The 24105-nt window shown below is 40.7% G+C and overlaps 2 protein-coding genes across 6 annotated transcripts in view; one reads left to right on the top strand and one right to left on the bottom strand.

Moving 5' to 3' along the window:
* The window catches only part of SYTL5 (synaptotagmin like 5), a gene marked incomplete at both ends in the record, with an annotated part of 100984 nt that extends 77589 nt beyond the window's left edge, over window positions 1–23395 (bottom strand). For all 5 annotated transcript variants that reach the window (XM_082681380.1, XM_082681383.1, XM_082681382.1 and 2 more), the window contains one exon: window positions 23277–23395. In XM_082681380.1, coding sequence (XP_082537506.1) covers window positions 23277–23395 — 119 coding nt within the window. The remainder of the gene's footprint in view (window positions 1–23276) is intronic.
* On the top strand, window positions 11110–12101 carry LOC309839720 (E2F-associated phosphoprotein-like; the record flags this gene model as incomplete). Its single annotated transcript, XM_082681622.1, is given in 3 exon segments — window positions 11110–11177; window positions 11302–11344; window positions 11346–12101. Coding segments are annotated over 3 exon segments (867 nt in total).
* Window positions 23396–24105: the final 710 nt, after the last annotated feature.

The following is a 24105-nucleotide window of genomic DNA, read 5'->3' as shown; positions in this document are numbered from 1 at the left end:
GGGAGGGTGGGAGGGAGATTCAAGAGGGAGGGGACATGGAGATATATGTATACATATAGCTGATTCACTTTGTTATACAGCAGAAACTAACACAACAATGTAAAGCAAATATACTCCAATAAAGATGTATTAAAAAAAAAAAGTACTGTTTCCCAACTCTCATCCCCACAGATTCTGGTATAATCGGTTTGAGATGTGGCCCATGCAATGATTTTTTTTAAAGCTTCCCTATGTATTCTAATGCACTGCCAGATTTGGAAAACACTCCTCTAGAAGAAAGGTTCACTCCCACTTAAATGCTTCACAGACATGCCATTCTTTTGTTATCCAGCTCCATTCCCTCCTTCAATACATTTCCAGAAAAAAACAAAAACAGACAAACAAAAATACCCCCAGACATCCCCGGATCATCACACACATCTCATACCACCTCCTTCTACGCTTGTGGTTCTCTGCTTTGTTATACCCAACTAGATTAGCATCTCCCCAAAGGCAGGAGCGATGGCTTTAGTTTCTTATATATACTGCTCAGGACTCAATTGTGTGGTAGATCATAAGATCCTTAAATGTTTAAAACTATTACCTCTTTTGGGCCTTCAAAGTAGTTTATGAGATATTATGAGCCTCATGTTAAAGATAGTAAGCAGTAGAGATAAAATCAGAAAGCAAGTCTTTGAATTCCTAGCCTAATGAGAGATTCATAAATGGAGAACTTTAAAAGTGAGGTTTCCAAAAACCTATGGTTCTTTGTCTCACTCATTCATCCAGTGAGCATTTATTGAGTGCCTATTGTGTGCTAGGCATTCTGTACTTCAGATACGAAAATGAGTCAAAACAGGACACCTACTAAGGACTCCCAGTATCCTTGATGTCAATCAAGAAGAGGACAAATGATGCAAGATGATTCATCTGCTGCAACAGGCAGCCATACAGGGCACTCTTAAGTCCTCACTCTAGGATAAACAACAAGGTCCTACTGTATAGCACAGGGAACTATATTCCACATCCTGTGATAAACCATAATGGAAAAGACTATAAAAAAGAATATATATATATATATATATATGTATAACTTAATCACTTTGCTATACAGTAGAAACTAACACAACATTGTAAATCAGCTGTACTTCAATTTTTTAAAAAACTAAAAGTATAGTGGCCATATGATCCGGCATTCCCATTCCTGGGCATATATCTGGAAAAGATGAAAACTCTAATTTGAAAAGACACATGCACCCCAATGTCTATAGCAGCACTATTTACAATAGGCAAGACATGGAAGCAACCTAAATATCCCTTGACAGATTAATGGATAAAGAAGATGTGATACACACACGCACACACACACACAATGGAATACTACTCAGCCATAAAAAAGAATAATGCCATTGGCAGCAACATGGACGCACCTAGAGATTACCATACTGAGTGAAGTAAGTCAGAAAGACAAATACCATTTGATATCACTTATACATGGAATCTAAAATATGACACAAATGAACTTATTTATGAAACAGAAACAGACTCACAAACATAGAAAACAAACTTATGGTCACCAGAAGGAAAAGAGCCTGGGGGAGGGATAAATTAGGAGTTTGATGTTAGCATATAGAAACTATTGTACTATATATAAAATAGATAAACAATAAGGTCCTACTGTATAGCACAGGGAACTATATTCAATATCCTGTAATAAACCATAATAGAAAAGAAAAAAAGAGTCCTCACTCTCTTGTCCAACTGAACACAAATGACCAGAACCCACAACACATGCTTTTCTAATCCCTTATTTAGAGCTTTATGGCCTTTATGTCCTTTTTTCATGAGCAACTGGCTCCTGAAATTGAGTGTAAGAAAAGTTCCACACAATTTACTTTTGAAAACCTGTAAAGGCTACAAGTTTTAAAATAACAGGATGAGTTCTCATTTGAAGATTGCAGTTGTATTATTTGGAAGAGCATAACAGACCTTTAAACACCTCAGGGCACAGGAGAAATAAAACACTGCCTAGTCAAAACACTGCCTAGACCTTTAAACACTTCAGGGCACAGGAGAAATAAAACACTGCCTAGAAATAAAACACTGCCTAGTCAAATAAAACACTGCCTAGACCTTTAAACACCTCAGGGCACAGGAGAAATAAAACACTGCCTGTAACAATTCATGCAACGATGATAACGAAACACCGTGATCAAAATGAGTAAAACAAAGAACGATCCTAGACTGAGTCCTATCCCAGCAGGCTGGTGGGCCAAAGAATAAGAAACTGAGAACAGGAGGTATTGCAGGATACTCCAAGAGACTAATTCTCTTCCGGAAATAAATTCTATGATCAGGTGCCTGAAGTTTAACCACTTAGCAGCTCCTTACCTACAGTGGGCGAGACCACTTGGAGAAATTATGGCCATAATGTCAAACATTTATATTGCATCTTTCTTTGTGTTCTATTCACAGGACTTTATTTAGCAATTGGGTTTCACTGAGCTCCCAGTTCTAGAGTCTGAAAAGACTTGGGACTCTGTATAAATCAGGCCACAGGGAAGCAAGAACTTCAAGGTCCAAACACACCAATTGGGAATTCCTAAGGCAATTGGTGTTAATTGTCCCACATATCCTGAGAGCTAACTCTGAGACTATGGAAAAAGCTGGGGAGAATTCCATAGGCCGGCATCAAATATTAAGCACATCGACTCAAGAAAATGCATAACCTAAAAGTTGAGAATTGTTTTATTTGGCAGACTTTCTGAGGATTTAAGCCCCGGAGGCAGCCTCTCAGATAGCTCTGAGGGGCTGCTCAGAAGAGGGAAAGGAGGACTCAGGAAATATAGAAGTTTTGCAAAACAAAAAAAAAACAAACACACAAACAAAAAACAGGTAGTCGGAATATCAAAAGATTACCGTTAAGTAAAGTAAACCAACCAAACATCTCAAGTTAATGAATTTAGCGGTTTTCTATGTATGGGAAGATGCAAGAGTCCGGGCTCGTTGAAATCATTCCTTTGATATGCACCTTAGCTACGTAGGGCCAGTATCCAGTTCTTTCCCATCCTGAGTCCCAGCTTACTGGTTTTTCAAATCTCTGAGAAATTGACCTAATTCAATCATATCTAGGATAATTTCACCTTAAATGGACACAACGATTTTCAGACGCTCAAGAAGAAGAGAAAGGATAATGGGAGGGTAACTGCAGCCAGGAAAAGAAAGTGTGCAATTGGAGAATAAGTACCAAGGAGAAAGGGAAGTACAGGGAGCTAGGAGAGAGGAACAGGATGGAAGATGTCTCTTTCCTCTGCTTTACTAGCCCCCACTCACAAAGCAAGGTGGACCTCATTTTGTTCCTGCATTGCTGGTCCAGTCTCAGGAAGGTATCTGAGAAAGGTGAGTTTCTGGGCTGTAAGTATTAGGGGAAACACTGACTGAAACTGCCCACCCTGGCCAGGCACCACAGTAACCATCTGCATGAGTTATTTTACAACAGGAGATCCTGGTAAGGAATACAGAACAAGCCACCACCAACTGGAAGAATTCGGGAAAGGTCAAAAGGAGATGAAAGGAGACGCCAGTCCATATGTCCTACCAACCTCCCAGAATCCTCCTTGCTGGAATTCATCTTGGCTGAGGGATGTGTGCACCACCAGCAAGGACCCTGAGTCAGAATGACTGGCCAAAGACAACCCGGAAACTAACCCCATCACCATAAAACCCGAGACTGTGAGCCACGTGGCAGAGCAGTTCTCCTGGGTTCCCTTACCCTGCTGCTCTCCACCCAGGCGCCCCTTCCCAATAAAGTCTCTTGCTTTGTCAGCACGTGTGTCTCCTCGGACAATTCTTTTCCGAGTGTTAGACAAGAGCCTACTCTCGGGCCCCGGAAGGGGTCCCCCTTCCTGCAACATAAGCACAGTATCTGTTCATCTCTCTCATCCACATAAGCTAGAAATGCTTCTGGTTCCAAGTAACAGGCTTAAAAAATTGGTTTCATTTCTTCCCCCCACATACAAGAAATCCAGAATTAGGTAGTTGCTTGTATTAGCTCAGCTGCAAAATCAGGTCATTAAGAATTCATTTCATTCTGATGGTCCCCTATCTTCAAGGTATGGCTCATCATTCTTACGTAAAATGGCCAGGCATCTTCAGCAGAGCATCCAAGTTTAAGGCAGGAAGAATAGGGAGGGCGTGTCAGTTACACCTGTATCTTAATAGAAAAGCAAAAATTGATTCAGAATTCCTTCCATCAAGAAGGACTTCCCTAATGAAGTCCTCCTTAGGTTCCCTTGACCAGACACTGTCACAGCATCACCATTAGCTGCAAGGGAGGCTGGGAAAGTGGAACAACTTGGGACTGCAGATCCCTGCCCTCCTGACATTAGATGTGGTAACGTGACTCACACTGGTCCATGAAATGTGATATGTGACTCCAGGTAAAAGCTATAAGAGCAAGTGCATGGTTTATCACAAACCCTCTTCTTTGCACGAAGAATGGCAATGTCCCAAATAGTGTGTACCCTGTTAAGTTTGAGTCCTGGTCTGAGGATGCCATGAAAGAGAGTCCCTAGCCATCTTGTTATGGACATGGAGCATGAGATACAAATAAAGCTTCATTGTTATAAGGCACTAAGAATCTGGGGCTGTTCTTACAGCATCATTTAGCGTGCCCTGACTCATAAATGTATAGCCTAGTTCTTCATCTAGCTGGCTTCAATATATTCTTTTATTTCAGCTTTACTGCTGTTCCCCCAGAGTGGCTTTCTCTGATTACCAAATCTACCACAGATTCCCATCTTATTCTAACTCAGAGAACTGTGTTCTTTTTCTTTACAGCACTTACCATAATTTTTAATTGTACATTTATTTGGCTGTTTTTACTGGTTTAATGTCTTGCCAACTCCTCTGTAATCTCCACAAGGGTAAGACTGTATCTGTTTTGTTCAGCTTTGCATTTTATAGCACATAAGCAGTGCTGGGAACATAATAGCTATCATTTAATTGAATGAATAAAAGAGAGCATAAGCAAAAGCTGGTGAGTGACAGAGAAGGAGAAAGGAGGAGGGAAGAAGGGAGAAAGAAAGGGAGTGGGTGGAGGGAGAAAATCTCAGCCATACTAGGTATCACTGGGCATTCCAGTTAATCTCTCTGGGTCTCAGTACTTCAACTTCAAAATGAAGATGGTAATTCCTTTCCTATCTTCCTCCGAGGGTGTTTGTGAGAGCCAGAGGCAATTAAGCATGGTAGTGTGCTTCATGAATTATAGAGACCTTTACAATATGATGCCATTATTATTAAAAAAGAGAATGAGAAGAGAAAAATGTACAATGCTAGATCGGCTAAGAATTCAAATTAAAATTTGCTAAACTGAAATCAAACACATTTCGAAAAAGTAATATGAGCCTGAGAAAACTACAGAATGTTCTTAATTACTTGGTAAGGATTTTTAGAACTTTTCCCATCTTCCTTAACCTCATTCCTACACTTTTGTTGACAAAGCAAAGCTATTGTGATTCTTGAAAACGTTTAAAGTCTAACCATTTCCTCTCTTTGTTCTTACCTGAAAAGAAACAAAGAATACTGGAGATGGATGAAAACGTGTAGTAGAGGTAAATATGGCCCCAAATCAACTGTTAAAAAGTAATGAAGAATACAAAGAGAAAGAATATTATGAAAAAGATATTACTCAGCCATAAAAAAGAATGAAATAATGCCATTTGCAGCAACATGGTTGGACCTAGAGATGATCATATTAAGTGAAGTAAGTCAGACAGAGAAAGACAAATGCAATATATCACTTATATGTGAAATCTTAAAAAATGATACCAATCAACTTATTTACAAAACAGAAATAAACTGACCGACATAGAAAACAAACTTATGGCTACCAAAGGGTAAAGGGGGGTAGGGATAAATTAGGAGTTTGGGATTAACAGATACACACTATTATATATAAAATAAACAACAAGGATGTACTGTATAGCATAGGAAACTATATTCATATCTTGTAATAACCTATACTGGAAAAGAATCTGAAAAAGAATAGACACACATATACATGTATAACTGAAGCACTCCGCTGTTAATAAATGGAATATTGCCTGCCGTATCAGTAAACAAAGGATGTCACAGTCATCAGCAATTGCAGTCATCAGCCAACGGTGAGCTGTACACTCAAAACTAACACATTATAAATCAACTATACTTCAATTTAAAAAAATACAAAGAAAAAGAAAAAGGAAAAAAGTTGTTGAAGACATTTACTTCCAGCTAACACCAATTCTTTATTTGAGATAAACTCAGGATGCCCTTGTATTTTAAAATATCAGTTTATTCTTTATGTTTCCTTGTTGCTACACAGGTACATGTGTATTAACATGCGAACTGATTACCTATATAGAGTTGAAATCCTAAAGACTGAAGAGATGAACGATCTCAACTGTAGTTGAATGATAGAATATTTTCATTTCTATATTCCAGTGATATACTGAAATCATTTTCTTTCTATCCCATCATCAAAAATGTTCAATGCATTACAAAGACTGCTTGCTTTATCACTGCACAGACACATTCCTTTCAAATCAGGAATTGCTTTCATTAAAATTCCCGTCACTTGTGTGTGGCATTACTTTTCTTCTATTACCCTGTCTAGACCTAATTATCCTGAACACTATTTTGCATCAAATACGCTAGGAATTTTAGAAGAGAAGCAATTAGCTGCCTGGAAGAGGAAGCCACAGAAGCTTCACAAAGCTTCTTTGATTCCTTGACATCTTTACACAATCCTCAATCTCATCTAGCAGAGCACATCAAGGCTCAAGAGAAATAATGAGCAAGCGTGGACTGTACAGAGGTCCAGAGCATAAGGCTCTGAAGTCAGACTCCCTGGGTTCAAATCCTGGCCTTGCCCCTTATTTCCTTGGAGACTTTAAGAAAATTACTTAGCCTCTCTGTCTCAAGACTTAAAGAGACTTAACCTGTGTCTCGAAATATTCCCTGCGTAAAAAAAAAAAATCATAGTAGTTACAACCTCATAGGTTTCTTGGGACCATTAAGTAAGATGATGCTGTCGTGAGCATAAGTAAAGTGTGAAGCACAGCTTGGCACACAGTAGTTGTGGAATAGACCATTCTAGTATGCATCTCCAAATCTGTCTTCTCCATTTCTCTATTAGTGGAATGTTTAGCTAGGCTCATGGCCACTCAGAGTAAAGACTATATTTCCCAGCATGACCTGCAGTTAGTTTTGCCATGAGTCTAAATGTTGGCCAATGTGATGTGATCAGAAATGATACAGGCAACCTCTAGGTCATGGCCCTAATGGAAAAGCGGTATCCCTGTCCCTCGAACCCTTCTTCCTTCCCAGAGGCTGGGATGAGAACATAGGGGTGAGCCACCTTGGATGAAGCGCCAAACTCTCAAGATGGTAGAACTACAGAAGACAAGGCACCCAGACCCATGTTATAATGGAGCCACCATTAACAACGTCACAAATCCGCCGAACAGCCCAGACTTTTCCATTAGAGAGCAATGTATTACGTTTCCATCTTGTTTAAGCCATAATTAAAACGTGTCTCTGTCACCCACAGCCAAACTTATTTCCCAAACAAATACAATAAGAACTCTGTAAATATTAGCTCTTTTTATTATTGTACACTTGCAAAGATGCTGCTATCAGGTTTTGCTTCAGCCTCTGCTGCAGTGCCTGCCGGCTAAATTCCTGTCTAAAGCTAGAGTTTCATATTCCTTTAAGAGAGCAAAACCATGGCGACTAACGAAAACTATTGCCCGAACCAGAAACAATGAGACAAAAATCACTTGAAATAATATATGCAGGCAGAATAATGTCACAGCAGCCTGATGCCAATGGTTGCATGCCTCCTACCACTCCTGTCTTTTGTTCACATCCAGAGGCAATGCCGTCAACACTGGGGCTATTTCATATTTGCCTAAGGAAAATCCAGATGTGACCAGACCTCCTTTCCGTACTCTGAATACAAAAATGTGACTTTTTCATTTTGATTGTAGATTCTGTGTGTAGAACCTATTATTAAGAGCTAACCATCATAAGGCTTAGCCACAATAATGACGGGCACTCTGTTTTAAGTATCATGCTCTTAAATGCTGACAGTAACCCATGAGAAAGACATTATGATTCTGATTTTATAGATAAGAAAGTCGAATCTCAGAAAGGAAACTTCACAGGGCTATTAAGTGGTGCAGTCGATTCAGATCCAGAGTTTTATTTTCCCAAATCTGTTCTTTTTCCTACACCAGGCTCCCCTCATTGCCTCTCAATGTATTAAAATATTGTTGCTCAGAAAGAACACTGTATTTCTATTAAGGACTGCTATTGCTTTCCTAGTTGTGCAAAGCCAGGCTGAACACAAAGTTCAGCCTCAGTAAACATGAAGGGCTTCTTCTGCCTGCCCTGCTTCTCCCACTAAATGCCACGTGCCCAAGTCGCCTCTTATCACAGTCTTTCATGACAAATAATCCCCAACAGAACTGTTCCTCAACAAACACCACTATAAACTTTATAAAGCTTTTGATTAGTTTTCAAGTCAAAGGCTATTAAAAACAATCAAGACCATCCAAGAATTGGGGGAAAATTTCACTCAGATAGAAAGCTACTTCACAGAACGTAAATAAGGAACAGAATTGAAAGAACGCTTGACGAAATAAAGAAATCTTTGGACTTCCCTGGTGGTACACTGGTAAAGAATCCGCCCTACAATGTAGGGGACGCAGGCTCGATCCCTGGTTGGGGAACTAAGATCCCACATGCCTCAGGGCAACTAAGCCCGCACACCACAACTACTAAGCTCATGTGCCTCAACTAGAGAGCTGCGTGCTGCAAACTACAGAGCCCACGTGCCCTGGAGCCTGCGCGCCGCAACTAGAGAACAGAAAACCTGCACGCCACAACTAGAGTAGCCTGCGTGCCGCAACAAAGAGCCTGCATGCTGCAATGAAAGATCCCACATGCCTCAATGAAGATCCTGCATGCCACAACTAAGACCCGACACAGCCAAAAACTAAAAAATAAATAATAAATCTTTTTTAAAAAGAAAGAAAGAAAACTTGCGATTTGTGTCGATTTAATTGTGTTTAGAAATTGTCTTGGGAATTCCCTGGTGGTCCAGTGGTTAGGACTCTGCACTTTCACTGTCCTGGGCCCGGGTTGAATCCCTGGCCAAGGAACTAAGTTCCTGCAAGCTGTACAGTGTGGCCAAAGAAAGAAAAAAGAAAAGAAAGTGTCTCAAGGAGAGGGGGCACTGTGAAATATTCATGTCTGCAGATGATACCAAGCACTTGCCGGTAGTAAAACACTTGGCTCATAGGAACATACCAGGAGATCTCTCAAAGCCATGTGAACAGACAGGCAACTGTTTATTATCTATAGTCTTAAAATCATAGCAGAAATTGATCTCATATGTAACTATCAAACCAAGTCTTCCACCTGGGAACACCTTGAAATAAATATCATCTCAATTTCCTGGCCTGACAAGGAACAAGGACATATTCTACTAATCTGAAACCCAAAGGATACCTTTCTTGAGTATCAAGAACAGTAGAAAGATGCTCATCATGGCTAATTATCAGAGAAATGCAAATCCAAACTGCAGTGAGGCACTAGCTCACACCAGTCAGAAGGACCATCATTAAAAAGTCTACAAATAATAAATGCTGGAGAGGGTATGGAGAAAGGGGACCCTCTTACACTGTTGGTGGGAATGTAAGTTGGTGCAGCCACTATGGAAAACTGTATGGAGGTTCCTCAAGAAACTAAAAATAGAGTCACTATATGATCCAGCAATCCCACTCCTAGGCATATACTCAGACAAAACTATAATTCAAAAAGATACATGCACCCCTATGTTCATAGCAGCACTATTTACAATAGCCAAGACATGGAAGCAACCTAAATGTCCATCGACAGACGAATGGATAAAGATGTGGTACATATGTACAATGGAATACTACACAGCCATAAAAAAGAATGAAATAATGCCATTTGCAGCAACATGGATGGACCTAGAGACTATCATACTGATCAAAGTAAGCCAGAAAGAGAAAGACAAATATCATTCGACATCACTTATATGTGGAATCTAAAATATGACACAAATGAACATATCTATGAAACAAAAACAGACTCACAAATGTAGAGAGCAGACTTGTGGTTGCCAAGGGGGAGGAGGATGGGAGAGGGAAGTATGGGGAGTTTGGGGTTAGCAGATGCAAACTATTATATATAGATGGATAAATAACAAGGTCCTACTGTATAGCACAGGGAAGCATATCCTGTGATAAACCATAATGGAAAATACGAAAAAGAATATATATACATGTAGAACTGAGTCACTGTGCTATACAGTGGAAATTAAACACAACACTGTAAATCAACTATACTCCAATAAATTTTTAAAAACCAGGAGAGGGCTTCCCTGGTGGCGCAGTGGTTGAGAGTCCGCCTGCCGATGCAGGGGACATGGGTTCGTGCCCTGGTCTGGGAAGATCCAATGTGCTGCGGAGCTGCTGGGCCTGTGAGCCATGGCCGCTGAGCATGCGCGTCCGGAGCCTGTGCTCCGTAACGGGAGAGGCCACAACAGTGAGAGGCCCGCGAACCCCCCTCCCCCCCAAAAATAATAATGTATAATATCTCTTTAATAATTTTATATTGATTACATGGTGGAATGATAGCACGTTGGATATATTCGTTTAAGTTAAATATAGCATTTAAGCACAGAGTGGGCATAGTAAATAGCACTGGACCAATACTGTGCCATCTTGTCTGAGATGTTAAAAATTAGGATCACTGGGCTTCCCTGGTGGCGCAGTGGTTGGGAGTCCGCCTGCCGATGCAGGGAACGCGGGCTCGTGCCCCGGTCCGGGAAGATCCCACATGCCGCAGAGCAGCTGGGCCCGTGAGCCATGGCCGCTGAGCCTGCGCGTCCAGAGCCTGTGCTCCGCAATGGGAGAGGCCACAACAGTGAGAGGCCCGCGTACCGCAAAAGAAAAAAACCAGGAGAGAGTAGTGCTGGAGCGCTTTAGGAAAGGGACTTGCGGAGAAAGCAGGTACTCTGCCGACGCCTGTGGACGGTATCGGAGGGGGCAGGCCGCCATGAACCGCCTCCAAGATGACTATGACCCCTGCGCAGTTGAAGAGCCTAGTGACGAGGAGCCGGCTTTGTTCCCCGACCAGGGATCAAACCCGGGCCCCCAGCAGTGGAAGCACGGAGTCCTAACTACTGGACCACCAGGGAATTCCCATGTAGTTAAATGTCTTTAAAGAGGCTTTATATTCCTGTGACAGTTGCCACTGTTCTGAAGATGAGGTGGATGTTCTGAAGATGAGGTGGAACTCCTGACCAGAAACGAAAACTTCTTAGAGAATGTCTTACTGGAGAAAGTGAATCCTCTAGTGAAGATGAATTTGAAAAACAAATGGAAGCCGAATTAAATTCCACCATAAAAACAATGGAGGACAAGTTATCCTCTCTAGAAACAGGGTCTTCCTCAGGAAATGGGAAAGTTGGAACAGCTCCGACAAAGTACTATGACGATATATATTTTGATTCTGATTCTGAGGATGAAGACAAAGCAGCACAGGTGACCGAGAAAAAGAAGAAGAAACAACACAGAATTCCAACAAATGATGAATTGCTATATGATCCTGAAAAAGATGACAGAGATCAGGCCTGGGTTGATACACAGAGAAGCGGCTACCATGGTTTTGGAATACAGCGGCCACGTCAACAACAAGAGCCTTTTCCAAATAGTGATGCTGTCTTGAATTGCCCGGCCTGCATGACCACCCTGTGTCTTGATTGCCAAAGGCATGAATCATACAAAACACAGTATAGAGCAATGTTTGTAATGAATTGTTCTATCAACAAAGAAGAGATTCTAAGATACAAAACCCCAGAGAACAGGAAGAAAAGGCGAGGCCATAAGAAGATGAGGTCTAACCAAGAAGACGCTGTGGAGCAGGCAGAGACAGATGTGGAAGAAATCTATCACCCAGTCATGTGCACTGAATGTTCCACCGAAGTGGCGGTCTATGACAAGGATGAAGTCTTTCATTTTTTCAACGTTTTAGCAAGCCATTCCTAAATAGCTAAGTTGGCATTTAGTTGCCCAGTACTGTATACAAGGCAAATATGGACAGTTATATTCCTCCTGCCTACTCATCTCAAGTGACATTCTCAGTGGTTATTTGAGGAAGCAGTGTTTTTTCTTTATCTTTTTGAAAAAAAAGAAGGTTATCTACCTTCATCCCTCCCCTTCCTTCTTAAAAAAAATTTTTTCCCCAGCTCTGATGGGAGTCGTTATTCATTCTCTTTTTGATAGATATTTGGAAACTGGGGCTTTTTATTTATTAAAGCTCTTTAGAATTAAAATGTTCTGGAGTTACAGGTAAAAAAAAAAAAAAAAAAAAACCAGGAGAAAGTCCTGTTATCCACATGGTAAATTACTCAGAGAGAGAGGATGTGGAGACAGAATCAGTACAATAAGAAGTAGGAAACCTGCATTTGTTTTAAAAAACAAAAAAAAAGGATAAAATACTGGGCTTTTAAAGATTATCGCTATGACAATGAAAGGACAGAATTGACTTGATGGGAGGAAATTGGGCATTCATACACAAAAAAGATAATTTAAAGAGAATATGTTGCCCTTGAAAAATTCTTTAAAACTACTTCTGCTGAATACAGGTTAGTTTTAACTTTTATAAAGAGATAGCTGAAGTTTACTTCTCAACTGTCTCTAAATTGAATTTGTGTAAACTAAATAATTTTAAACGCAGCAAAAAAGGAGTTACATGCACAGCAAAGGCAGTTATCAGTACTTAATTTTTCCCATTTACCTCTTTAGGTGATGCTTATGGGGACTTATATTTCCATAGATAAAGATTATTTCAAAAAACACTTTCAGCAGTTTTCCTAGTTATCAGTACATGGTACAAAAAATGTCAAATCACCGTTTCTTTGACATTCATTGAGGATGAATATAAATGTTGTTTTACGTGCTATGATCTTTTTGTTAAATGCTTCACTGAAAATCACCACTGACATTTAATTGCTTTCAGAGTCCATAAAGAGGAAGATGAGATTTGTGCTGAGGAGTAAACGAATCTGATCCGTAAGATGCATGATCTTAATTGCACCCAGTTTCTCAAATTGCTGGTTGTCTCTCAACATTCCTTTTACCCTTTTAGAGCCATAAAACTTCCAAAGGTGAGTTGTTCCCATGGCCACGCAGAGTAAAAACTACATTTAAATATGCAAGCTTCCTTGCAGCTAAGTATGGCCACGTGACTACACTCTGGCCAACAGGATGTCAGCAAGGGCATCGTGAAACTTCTCAGAAATGGCCTTAAGGAAAGGGAAACTGTCTTTTTCTCTGCCCTTGTCCCTTCTCCCTGCTGCCTGGAATTAGGGCAGTATGATGGGAGCTGGAGCAGCCATCTTGGACCATGAAGTATGACTCAGACTCTTTCCTTGACCAAACTTTAGACAGGCTCCTCTGAGGTCTCTTTTCGACTAGACCTCGTCCTTGGGCCCTGTCTTCAACCTGCAGAGCCCAGATTCAGTAAGAGTCCTACTAAATCAGTTCAGCGAGAATCCCGTGCCCCCCTTGATATCTGACATCACTCTGGCCTGCCTTCAGTAAGAATTCTGTTAAGTCAATTTAGTAAGAATTCCCTTACCATCAATGTCTCCGCTTAAGTAATTTTCCATTAATTGACCCCCTCACCCTACTTACTGGCTATATGTCCGCATCTGCTTTTGCTGTATTTGGAGTTGAACCTGATCTCCCTCTCCTACTACCACAGTCTTTGGTTTTACTTTTATTTTTTCATGATAGTCTTGAAATCTATGGCAATAGTCCTGAATAGAGTCTTCCTTACCATTTTAATAAGTGTCAGAATAATTTTTTACTTTAACAGGTGTGTTAGCCCATGTTGAAGAGGGCAGAACAGCCAATTAGAAGGACCCTGGGCCTCGGATGAGCATGAAGCCACCATTACCAGCCCTGGGTTGCTTTCCTCATGACTTCATCAAGGTAAAAAAAGAGAAAAAACCTTCTCTCTTACTTAAGCCACTGTTATTTTGATTTTCTGACGCTCAGAGCTGAACTTACCCTAATTTCCATACCAATAAATAGCATGTATACTGTTACAGAAGTAGAGAAGAATGCAAATCCTGCCTTTAAAATACGAATTGTAGAGAGTCTGGCAAAGATGTAAGTTATTTGTATTTTAAATCAAATTGACATATTCTTTGTGTAAGTTATTGTGAAAGTGGAGACTTTGAAAAATCCAATAAAATATAACTTCGCTTCTGTTAAACTAGAAATTACTTCATCTCCATCTCCTATGCCTTGCACATAATAAGTACTCAATGAATTTTTGCTGAATCTTGGAAATTATTTCCCAAATATAAACTCATACAAATAAATGTTAAAACAACACTAACATCCAATAATAATAGACAATGCGAATAAAAAATCCACTTAAGAGGGAATACAAATGGCTAACAATCATGTAAAAACACTAATCATCACATAAATGCAAATTAACATAGGACACTATCAAATTAGTAATTTATAACAATAATTCTGATGTTGGCAGTGATATAATGTAACAGTCTGGTGAAGAGGAAATGGACACATTTCTGGAAAACAATTTTTCAATTTAAAGGAAGTATAAATCAAAATATGAATCATAATATAATAAAAAATTAAGACAGAAGATTTAAGAATAAGGATGTCCATGGAAATTAGAAGTTAAAATATTGCACATCTGTGTTATGAAATCTTATCCAGCTAATAAAAATGATGCTTCAAAAGAATTTTGAATGACATCAAAAATGTTCATTAAATAACGTTAAGCAAAGATAGAGGATCCAAACTTACATATATAATGTGGTTCCAATTATGTGAAAATTACATGTACCCAAAGAAAAGCAACCGAAAGCAAATTCAACAAAAGTGGAAAATATCTCTGGGAAGAGGGATCTCATGTGAGTTTATAAAGTTCATATTATATGTATTTTCTAATTTTCTATAATAATCATAACTACTTCCATAATGAAAAATGTATCAGAAGATATTAAATATTTCTTTAATTGTGAATTAAGAATTTATAATACAAAAATATTGTAGATATTGATGCCCTTTATAGATCCTAGTGCATTACTGAGTTTAAAAACTTAAAAAATCTCTTGCCATTAGAAGTTTTATCAATTTTAGATATGTGCATGAAATCTTTACCAGTTATGCTTAATTACTCTGCAATGAAATAATGATTAGAAAAATTATTAAATGCATGTCAGCCTAATCTTATTACACAGTTAAATCAATTAAACCTAACTCCTATTACTATAGGAAACTTCAGATAAACTGTTGATATACAACGGTCATATTCCTGAAATCTAAAATGTTAGAGGTGGGCTTCCCTGGTGGCGCAATGGTTGAGAGTCCGCCTGCCGATGCAGAGGACACGGGATCGTGCCCCGGTCGGGGAGGATCCCACATGCCACGGAGCGGCTGGGCCCGTGAGCCGTGGCCGCTGAGCCTCCGCGTCCGGAGCCTGCGCTCCGCAACGGTAGAGGCCGCGACAGTGAGAGGCCCGTGTACCGCAAAAAAAGTAATAATAAGAAGAAGAAATTACCAAACTAGAAGTTCACTCTAATAGTTCTCCTGGTGTTTTACGGGGACAGTGAGTCTTCGCTCTTGAGAAGGTCAAACCGATTCTGTTCTTGGTGGTAGTGATAAGATTTGAAAAAACAGCCCCACAGATCAAACAATTGTAGGGTATTAAGATATTGCTTTTGGCACTTGTTGGTCGCCCTTACTTGCCGGGTGAATGGATAATTCTTGAAATCGCTTCAAATCCATTTGAACCAAATATTTAGCTTATCTGCAGGATTCCAAACAGCCAATTTAAATGCACTTTCCCCTTTTGTTTCTCCCTCCTTCTCTTTCTTCCCCCATCCTGCTGTAAAATGATGGAATCAAACCCAAAGACAAAGCCATAAGGTGGATGGCAGTTCCCAGGCTGATCTCTGTGGTCTCTTGATGATACTAACCTCTGGTTTGCTTGGTGGCCCGTCTCAGCTGGGCTAGCTGTGTGGAACGAATCATTATACGCTTGCACTTTGGTTCTCAGTCAGCATAAAGGGTAGAACAACATACGGAACTCTTGTCAGTTTTTATTGTGTGAGAGCAACGCTTCAGTAAAAGTCGTAATAACTTTGGATAGTGTTATACAGCTTACAGGTCAGAGCTTTCAGTAAATACCAGGCTAAAGAAATGTTTTCTCTTTTGCTCCATTTCTCTGACAGCTATTAGTAAAGCTGTGGGCTTTCAACAGGGTCGGAATGGGTGCAGTTACCGCAGAAGCATCCCAGCACAGAGGAAAAGGAAGCAAAATGGAATGAGAGAATCTCGGCTCTCATCTTTACCAGTTGGGCAAATTATTTAATCTAAGGTTCAGTTGCCACAGCTATACTACATTATAATAGGACATACACCTCAGGGCTGACATGAGGCTTAAATGAGTATCCATTTGTGAATTGAGTAATCCATTCTCCGGCGTGAGGAAGGCTCTGGGGAGTTTGACATCTCTTTTATTCTAGCCCCCCTGAGAGATCAGATATATCACTCAGAAGTTAAAAGTGACCTAAGAGTGGGGTGTGAGCTCTCGAGCCAGACCGTGGGGAATGCAAATCACAGTCCTGCTACTTAATTACTAGCTGTGTGATCTCGGATGAGTTATTTAACTTTGCACTTCAGTTCCCCCACCTATAAATAGGGAAATTAATACTTCTCACCTCATTGGGAAAATGGAGTTGTAATCTGTCCCTTGCAATTGTGCAGAACCTCCTGCTATTTCTTGCTATTTCCTATACCTACAAATATACTACAAATTGGGTGAGGCATCACAATCTCCTAGAGGTGGAAGGACGCCGTGAAATCATCTAACCTCCCAGGCAGAAGCCCATGTTCTACCTCTATTAGCTGACGGCTTCTAGTCCAACTCCATCTTCTCTCGTAGGCTATAAATGTCCTGCTTCTCCCCAAGATGGCTTATCAAGCTTTCAGGTGTATGCAGCTATTCCCAAGGCTAGAACGTACCAAGGTGTTGTTTTCAACACCAAAGGTCAGCAAACCACAGCCCTTGGGCCAAATCCAGCCCACTGCCTGTTTTTATAAATAAAGCTTTATTGGAACACAGCCACATCCACTGGTTTACATATTGCTTCTTCCACCCTGCAAAGGCCGAGTGAAATAGTCACAACAGAGAGCATATGCCCTGTAGAGCCTGAAACATTCTCTATCTGGCCCTTTACAGAAAGTTTGCTGATCCTTGGTTTATACCATAGATAAAGCCTGATCCATGACTGCGAACTATTTTATGTTTATGGATCCAACAAGCATTAATTGTGTCTCTGCTCACCTCCATTATTCTAACAATGAATACAGAGTGCTTGGCTCATAGAACACGCTCAACAAATGTTGATTACTCCTGAGTTCTGGGGGTTGTAGGATGCTTTTGGCTGCACGTAACAGAAAATCTGATCCAAACTGCTATAAATAACACTGAAATATATTATATTGCTTAAAGAATAAGGCCAGAAGTGTGGCAGGTTCTAGCATATCAGGATGCTGACAATAATTTTCTGCCAACCTATTGGCTCCGCTTCATCATTGTGCTGGCTTTTATACTCAGCAGCAACCAGGATGACATGGTTCATTGAACCCATCCAGTGAGAAAGGGAACCTTCCATAAATTCAGGCCATATATGTCTGAGTGGGTCATCTTCGGTCTCATGTCCACCACCAGACCAATAATAATTGGCAGAGGAATCCCAGTCAAGGGACCGTCCTAAAAAATTCAAGGGACTGTCCTAAAAAATCCATTGCTGGAGCTGAGCAAAACTGAGTTTTGGGTAGGGATGAAGAAAAGAGAAATGTACGCAGTAAGACAACCAACAGAGTTCACCACTGACACAAGCCCAAGAAGAGGTGCCAAACAGAACATAAGGCCAGATACGTTTTCCTGCATTGCGGCTAAATGGAAATGACAGCCTCTGAGTGACAATACAGCCCACAGATGAACTGCTGAAATGAACAGCTGTAACAGGGAAGAACAAAATCTGACTCCGGGCTGGATCTGTTTCTTCTACTTTAACCTTTGCTCTCTGCTGCTTTTTGTTACTATAATCACCAAAAGGATGTTGTCTATAGCTATTAGCATACATAATGGCCTCCCTTGGGGAACCGTGCCCCTCTGCCTGAATGTTAAACTAAAGTAAAGTGCCTTTGTTCAGCTCACAGGGAAACATTCTGACCCTGCCCACCTGTGAATGGCTCCAAGAAAGAAGAAATAAACACATCCCCTCTCTGAGGCTGGCCAAATCAGGAGATGTTTTGCAAGACATCCTGTCTATGGCCTTTTTACATTACTTCCTCACCTCCTCCCCCTCTCTGTTCTATAAAAGAAACTGGCATCCAGACCCCGATAAGATGGTACTCTGGGACATTAGTCCACCATCTTCTCAGATGCCCAGCTTTCCAAATAAAGTCGTCTTCCTTGCCTCAACACCTCGTCTCCCGATTTATTGGCCTGTTGTGCGGCGAGCAGAGTGAGCTTGGACTCGGTAACATAGTCACTTATAAGTTGAAGATTTCTTATATATAGTCCAATACCACAAAGTAGACATTGAACAGTATTTGTTTTTAGGTGTGAAAAATCAAGTAGGGTAAGAATTTTTTAATGAGATACTATGTGGCATAGATACTATGTGGCATGTATTCATATTTGTTAGGCTGAGTTCTTCCAAAGTTAGAAAAACCTAAGGAACAAAATGATCAATAAAGATTTTAATTTTGTGGTTCCAAATGGTCGGTATTTTTTTCCATTTGCAATTACTGTTGATAGCTCAATTTTCTTTGCATCAGTTCCTCCCTCTTTCTTCATTGCATTAAAGCCATCAATACATCTAAGTGATTTGTTCTTCACAGAGAATATCTTAAAAACTTACTTTCTAATAGTTGAAACCTGTGTCTAGATATCTCCTACCTCTTTTTCCTTCTTAGTCGGAAGGAGAAGAATAAATATATTTGAGCCTCTTGGATCAACCTAGAATGCTCTGGTAGTTGGCAAATATCTCTTCCCAGCCTACAATTCATGCCTGGAGGTAATTATCAGACTTTTCATGTGCCTTTGGGTGCAAAGCACCTTCAGAAGCACCTAGAGGTCAGTCCCACTGAAACCGAGCAGGACTCTGTGGGGCTCCTGGGCACGGAAAGCCTTTCAAACAGTTGCTAATCAGGGAAGGGAGGGGATGCAGAGACAGTTCAAAGACACAACAGTGCAGCCTTGGGGCAGGGTCCTGGTTCCCCCTAAAGGGATACACATAACAATATCTTTGAGCTCTTCTGCGGAACTAAAACCCCCACCAAATGGAAGATGTTAACTACTTGATGAAGCACTCTTCGTTCCAGAGAAGGTCACAGTTCACGCATCATCACCTGACTCCAGATAATCTCTGGATTGAAGGAACGCAGGCCTTGCACGCACCCTGCTCCTTATCAGCAACCCAGCCCCCCGATTATAAAACTCCTCACAAACCCCCTATCCTCACCCCCTGCATTGGGACACACAGTTCTGAGGGCGTTAGCCCGTAGTGCCCCCCTTTGCAATAAAGCTATTCTTTTCTACCTCACCCAAAACTCTGTCTCCGCGATTTAATTAGGCGTCGGAGTACAGAGGCCAGATTCGGCTTCACCACCTTAATTAATGCCACACACTTCAGTGGCTATACGGACTGTGGAGCACAGTTGGGCAACAGGCCTAAAATGTTGATTCGATACCATTTTTACACTCTTTCATTGTTCTATTTTCCTTATCTCTAAGGACAACCTACTCAAGCAAATAAATATACAAACAAACAAGAAATCCACTGCTTCCCAAACTCCAATGTACTAACTTTCCAGATCAGTTTCTTCTTAGTAATCATCATAATTCTTAAAAATTTTCTTTGGCTTCCACTTCCTTCTGAAACTTACTAGCGGAATCTGAAGGCAAATTTGTGGGTCATGGTAAACAGCTGAAACACAGTTGATCTATACTCGCCAATGTCAACATCCTTTTCCCATTTCAAGGCTGAGCTCAAATGTTAGCTCTTCTGTGAAACCATTCCTTCAATTTCTATCTTATCCATAATAGCTTACTTATTCCTCCAGACTCCCACAAAATGTCAACCTACACCACTGTAGCGTAGTGAAAACAATGGCTGTAATAGCAAGCACGAATGTTTACAGTTGCAGTAAAATCTGCTACACCATAAATTCTTTGTGTTGATGATTTTGGAGGATATCAAGGAAAATGGACTAAGTTCACTGACTGGTCTGCCAAATCTCCTGCTTGGGCTTTTGAGAAGCTAACTCAGAGATGTAGATACCTGTGCAAGTGATTTCTGAAATGCTCTCAGGAGGAATCTATAAGGGAGTAGGGGAGGCAGGAAAGGGAAGAGAAGGGGGACTAAGGAAGACTGTGATTTTTACCTGAAGGCCAGTCTCAGCATGATCCCATGGGGAGCCCTGAAGCAGAAGTTGCACTGTAGAGTCGGTCTTGCATTCAGGCGAGGGTTTCTGTACCCATCAGCCATTGGCCCGGGGCGGCCCAGTAGGGACAGAAACTCAAGTTTATCTGGCATTTGTGGCTCTCTACTCCTATGGGCAACTCCAGCCACCCAAAGGTAGTCCTCTAAAGAAGGTAGTAGGTGCCAGTGTTTAGAAGTAAAGTACGTGGAAACTGGGAGATGAGAGCACAGATCCAAGAAAGGGGCTCAAAAGGATCGGAGTGGAGCACTGATGGTATTCACAACAACTCATAAATCAAGAGCAACACAAACCAACAATAAGCGTAATGATGTTAGCCAGCGACTATTAAGTGCTTACTGTAGGCCAGCCTTGTTCTAAGCTCTTGGTAATATGAGCTTATTTAATCCTTACAACAGCCTAATGAGGTAGCTAATGTTATTATTTCTGTTTTGTCAAATGAGGAACCTAGATCTATGGAGGCAACTAGTCTAAAGTGACACGAAGACTTCATGGTGTAACTAAGATTTGAATCAACGAACGTAGATGGGTGATTCAACAGCAACGCACTCTAAACCCATGCCACCCACTTTGGCGTGGCTTCTCAGTACAGGAAGCTGTGAAGAGTGGCAGAGCCTTGAGTCATTTGGCCTGGGATCCTGTCTTGGTAGCTCAGAACAAAATAAGACAATGCAGAAAAAAAATGCACGAACTAAATATTAGTCAGTGTTGTTATGAAAGAAGGGAACAAGACATTGCCACTTTCAAAAAAGAATCTATTTTCTATAAAAGTATCTCTTAGATCTGTAAAAAGCCTTTCTTCTGCTATCCTCTAAATGTTTAAAAGAGCCAAGAAATCAACAGCTTTATTCTTGATAGCTCTATTGTATATGACACAATTGTTACAGAGAATAAGGAAAGAGGGCAAGGGAAGATAGAAAAAGGAAGAAGGAGTGTAATAGATTATTACTAATAGTTATTGAGAATGACAGGAACAAATATTCTGAACAAAGTCCTGTTCATTGTACTTCAGTCTTTCCTGGGATCTGGTTATTAAATTGTTTTTTCCTAAACAGGGTGATTTTGAATTCACCTGAGAATGTTATCAATAATTGCTTTGTACCTTGCCCCCCATAAACAACATAACATTTTGCAGCCCATTAGAAAATTCAGTCACTTTTCATGACTGGACTACCAATGCCAAAAATATTACTGATTTCTTGAAAATCATTAACTGCATTTCATTGCCACCTGAATTCTAAGCACAGAAAAAGTGCAATAATTTTAATCAAAGCCTTTAAGATTGGCGGAATACCTTGAAATGATGGAAATAAAAATTCTGAGCTCTTCACTATGAAATAAGAATATTTCAATATCTTTCCAACTCTAAGGATCCTAGTTCCTTTAGGCACGTTGAATATTTTTGCAACATGTGAAGATAATCTTATGATGAGTTTTCTCCTCAAGTAAAACAAACATAAGCTTCTGATTGCAGTTTTGGTAGACACGTGATGTACAAAAGCTACACGTTGCACAGTAGTAGGCAGTGCCTAAGGAGGGAACTCTGTTTATCTTTGGCTCCTCTACTCAGAGTTGAGACGTAATAACCAAATATATATATACATATATATATATATATATATATATATATATTTTTTTTGGCAGTATGCGGGCCTCTCACTGTTGTGGCCTCTCCCGCTGCGGAACACAGGCTCAGGACGTGCAGGCTCAGCGGCCATGGCTCATGGGCCCAGCCGCTCCACGGCATGTGGGATCTTCCCGGACCGGGGCACGAACCTGTGTCCTCTGCATCGGCAGGCGGACTCTCAACCACTGCGCCACCAGGGAAGCCCTAACCAAATATAGTTAACAAGCAGGACAGGACAGGCAGCACAGCAACCAAACAGAATGAATGTGGCAACCAATCAGAATGATGCTCTGATCATTCAGAACAGATGACGTAACCAATCAGAATGGATACTGGCTGAAAGACAGATGAGGTCACACCTGGGGATTCAGCTAAATATCAACCCTGCCTACAACTGATGTGAAACTCAACGCTGCCCACATTACTCAACTTTCCTCACACAGAAACTTATTTCAAGAAATTCAGATGATTTCTGGGATACAATGGGAACTTTTCACTTTCCAGATCCGCTTCCTCTCCCAGCTCTGGTCAAAGCAAATTCCCACTAAGACTGACCTAAGAAAGGCATTATAAATAAATAATAGTTAACATTTATTGTGCACTTCAGTACCAGGCACTACACATTATCTTCCTTAATCTTTGCAACAACCCTATAAGATGAGTGCTACTATTATCCCTGTTTTATTGATGAGGAAACCAAGGCATGGAAAAGTTGAGTCACTGGTTCAAGGTCACACAACTAGTACATCCCAGAGCTGGTTCTCAAACCTGAGCAGTCCTTCCACTTACCTATGAGTTATGATGTCATTGGCAAATTGACATTCTCATCAACCTATTTACAGCTCAATCCCATCCTTCCTTCTAGATAAATGATAAAGCGCCAAAGATGTTTTCTAATATTTGTGCTACTGCTTGCAATCTACGAAGTCACTGACTAACACGTGTCACCAATGTGGTTGCAGTTGCCCCATTTCTGATCTAAATTGCTTCAAACAGAAAACAGTCAAGGAAGGCAGACAAAAGAACATTACCTTATTCTCTTGTCCTCTACTTTTTTCAAATATTCATCTCTCTTTAGGACTCCCAGGATCATCTCCTTCTCATGATCTAATAGAAATGACAGGTTGATGAACTCCGAGTTCTTAGACATGGTATTTCAGCAGTAGCTCTGAGTAGCAGTGGTTGAATCTTCCAGGTGAATTGATATCCACAATTCTTAAGGTCTCCCCGAACAACCCAGAGTCACTCAGTTGCTTGATGTAGAGAGGCTTTTATAAGGTCTCTGAAGAACTGCTGATGGTAGGTAGGGATTCTTCCAGGCAACACAGAAAACAAGCTCCACTGGGATTACATTTCAAGAAAGTCATTCTTCTTTTAACTGAAAAGATCTCCAAAGCCTTCGTGGTGGTGTACAGTCCAGTGGCAGCTGAGTTTCCCTAATGATGCTCAACGTTAACCCAGAAAGTTACAGAGCAGGAAACAGATCCGCTGGGACAGAATCCAGAAAACACTGCAAAGGTGGAAAAAACAAAGGAGAGGAAAATTAGGCCATTTTCCTCAGAGCACTTGTAAGAGTGTCTAATTTTTGAAACAGTGATGTGCCTAACTCAAAAGACACTTTTTAATCAGTAAACATGCATTTATGAAATACTTATTGTATTTATTACCATCAAAGAGTACTTATATTTAGTTGATTCCAGGTTTCCTATGTCAATTCTGCTTCTTCCATTATAAAGAGCTTCCTCTACCAGCCAGATCCCGTTTACCACCCTTGCAGCTGATCCATGGGTCACCGCTTTGGGACTCTAAGAGCACAGTCTGGACTGTCGACACAGGACAGGTCCCTTGAGTGGCTCCATC

The sequence above is a fragment of the Grampus griseus genome (assembly GCF_964374135.1).
Source record: "Grampus griseus genome assembly, chromosome: X".
NCBI lineage: Eukaryota > Metazoa > Chordata > Mammalia > Artiodactyla > Delphinidae > Grampus > Grampus griseus.
This window is presented reverse-complemented; position numbering and strand designations above follow the sequence as displayed.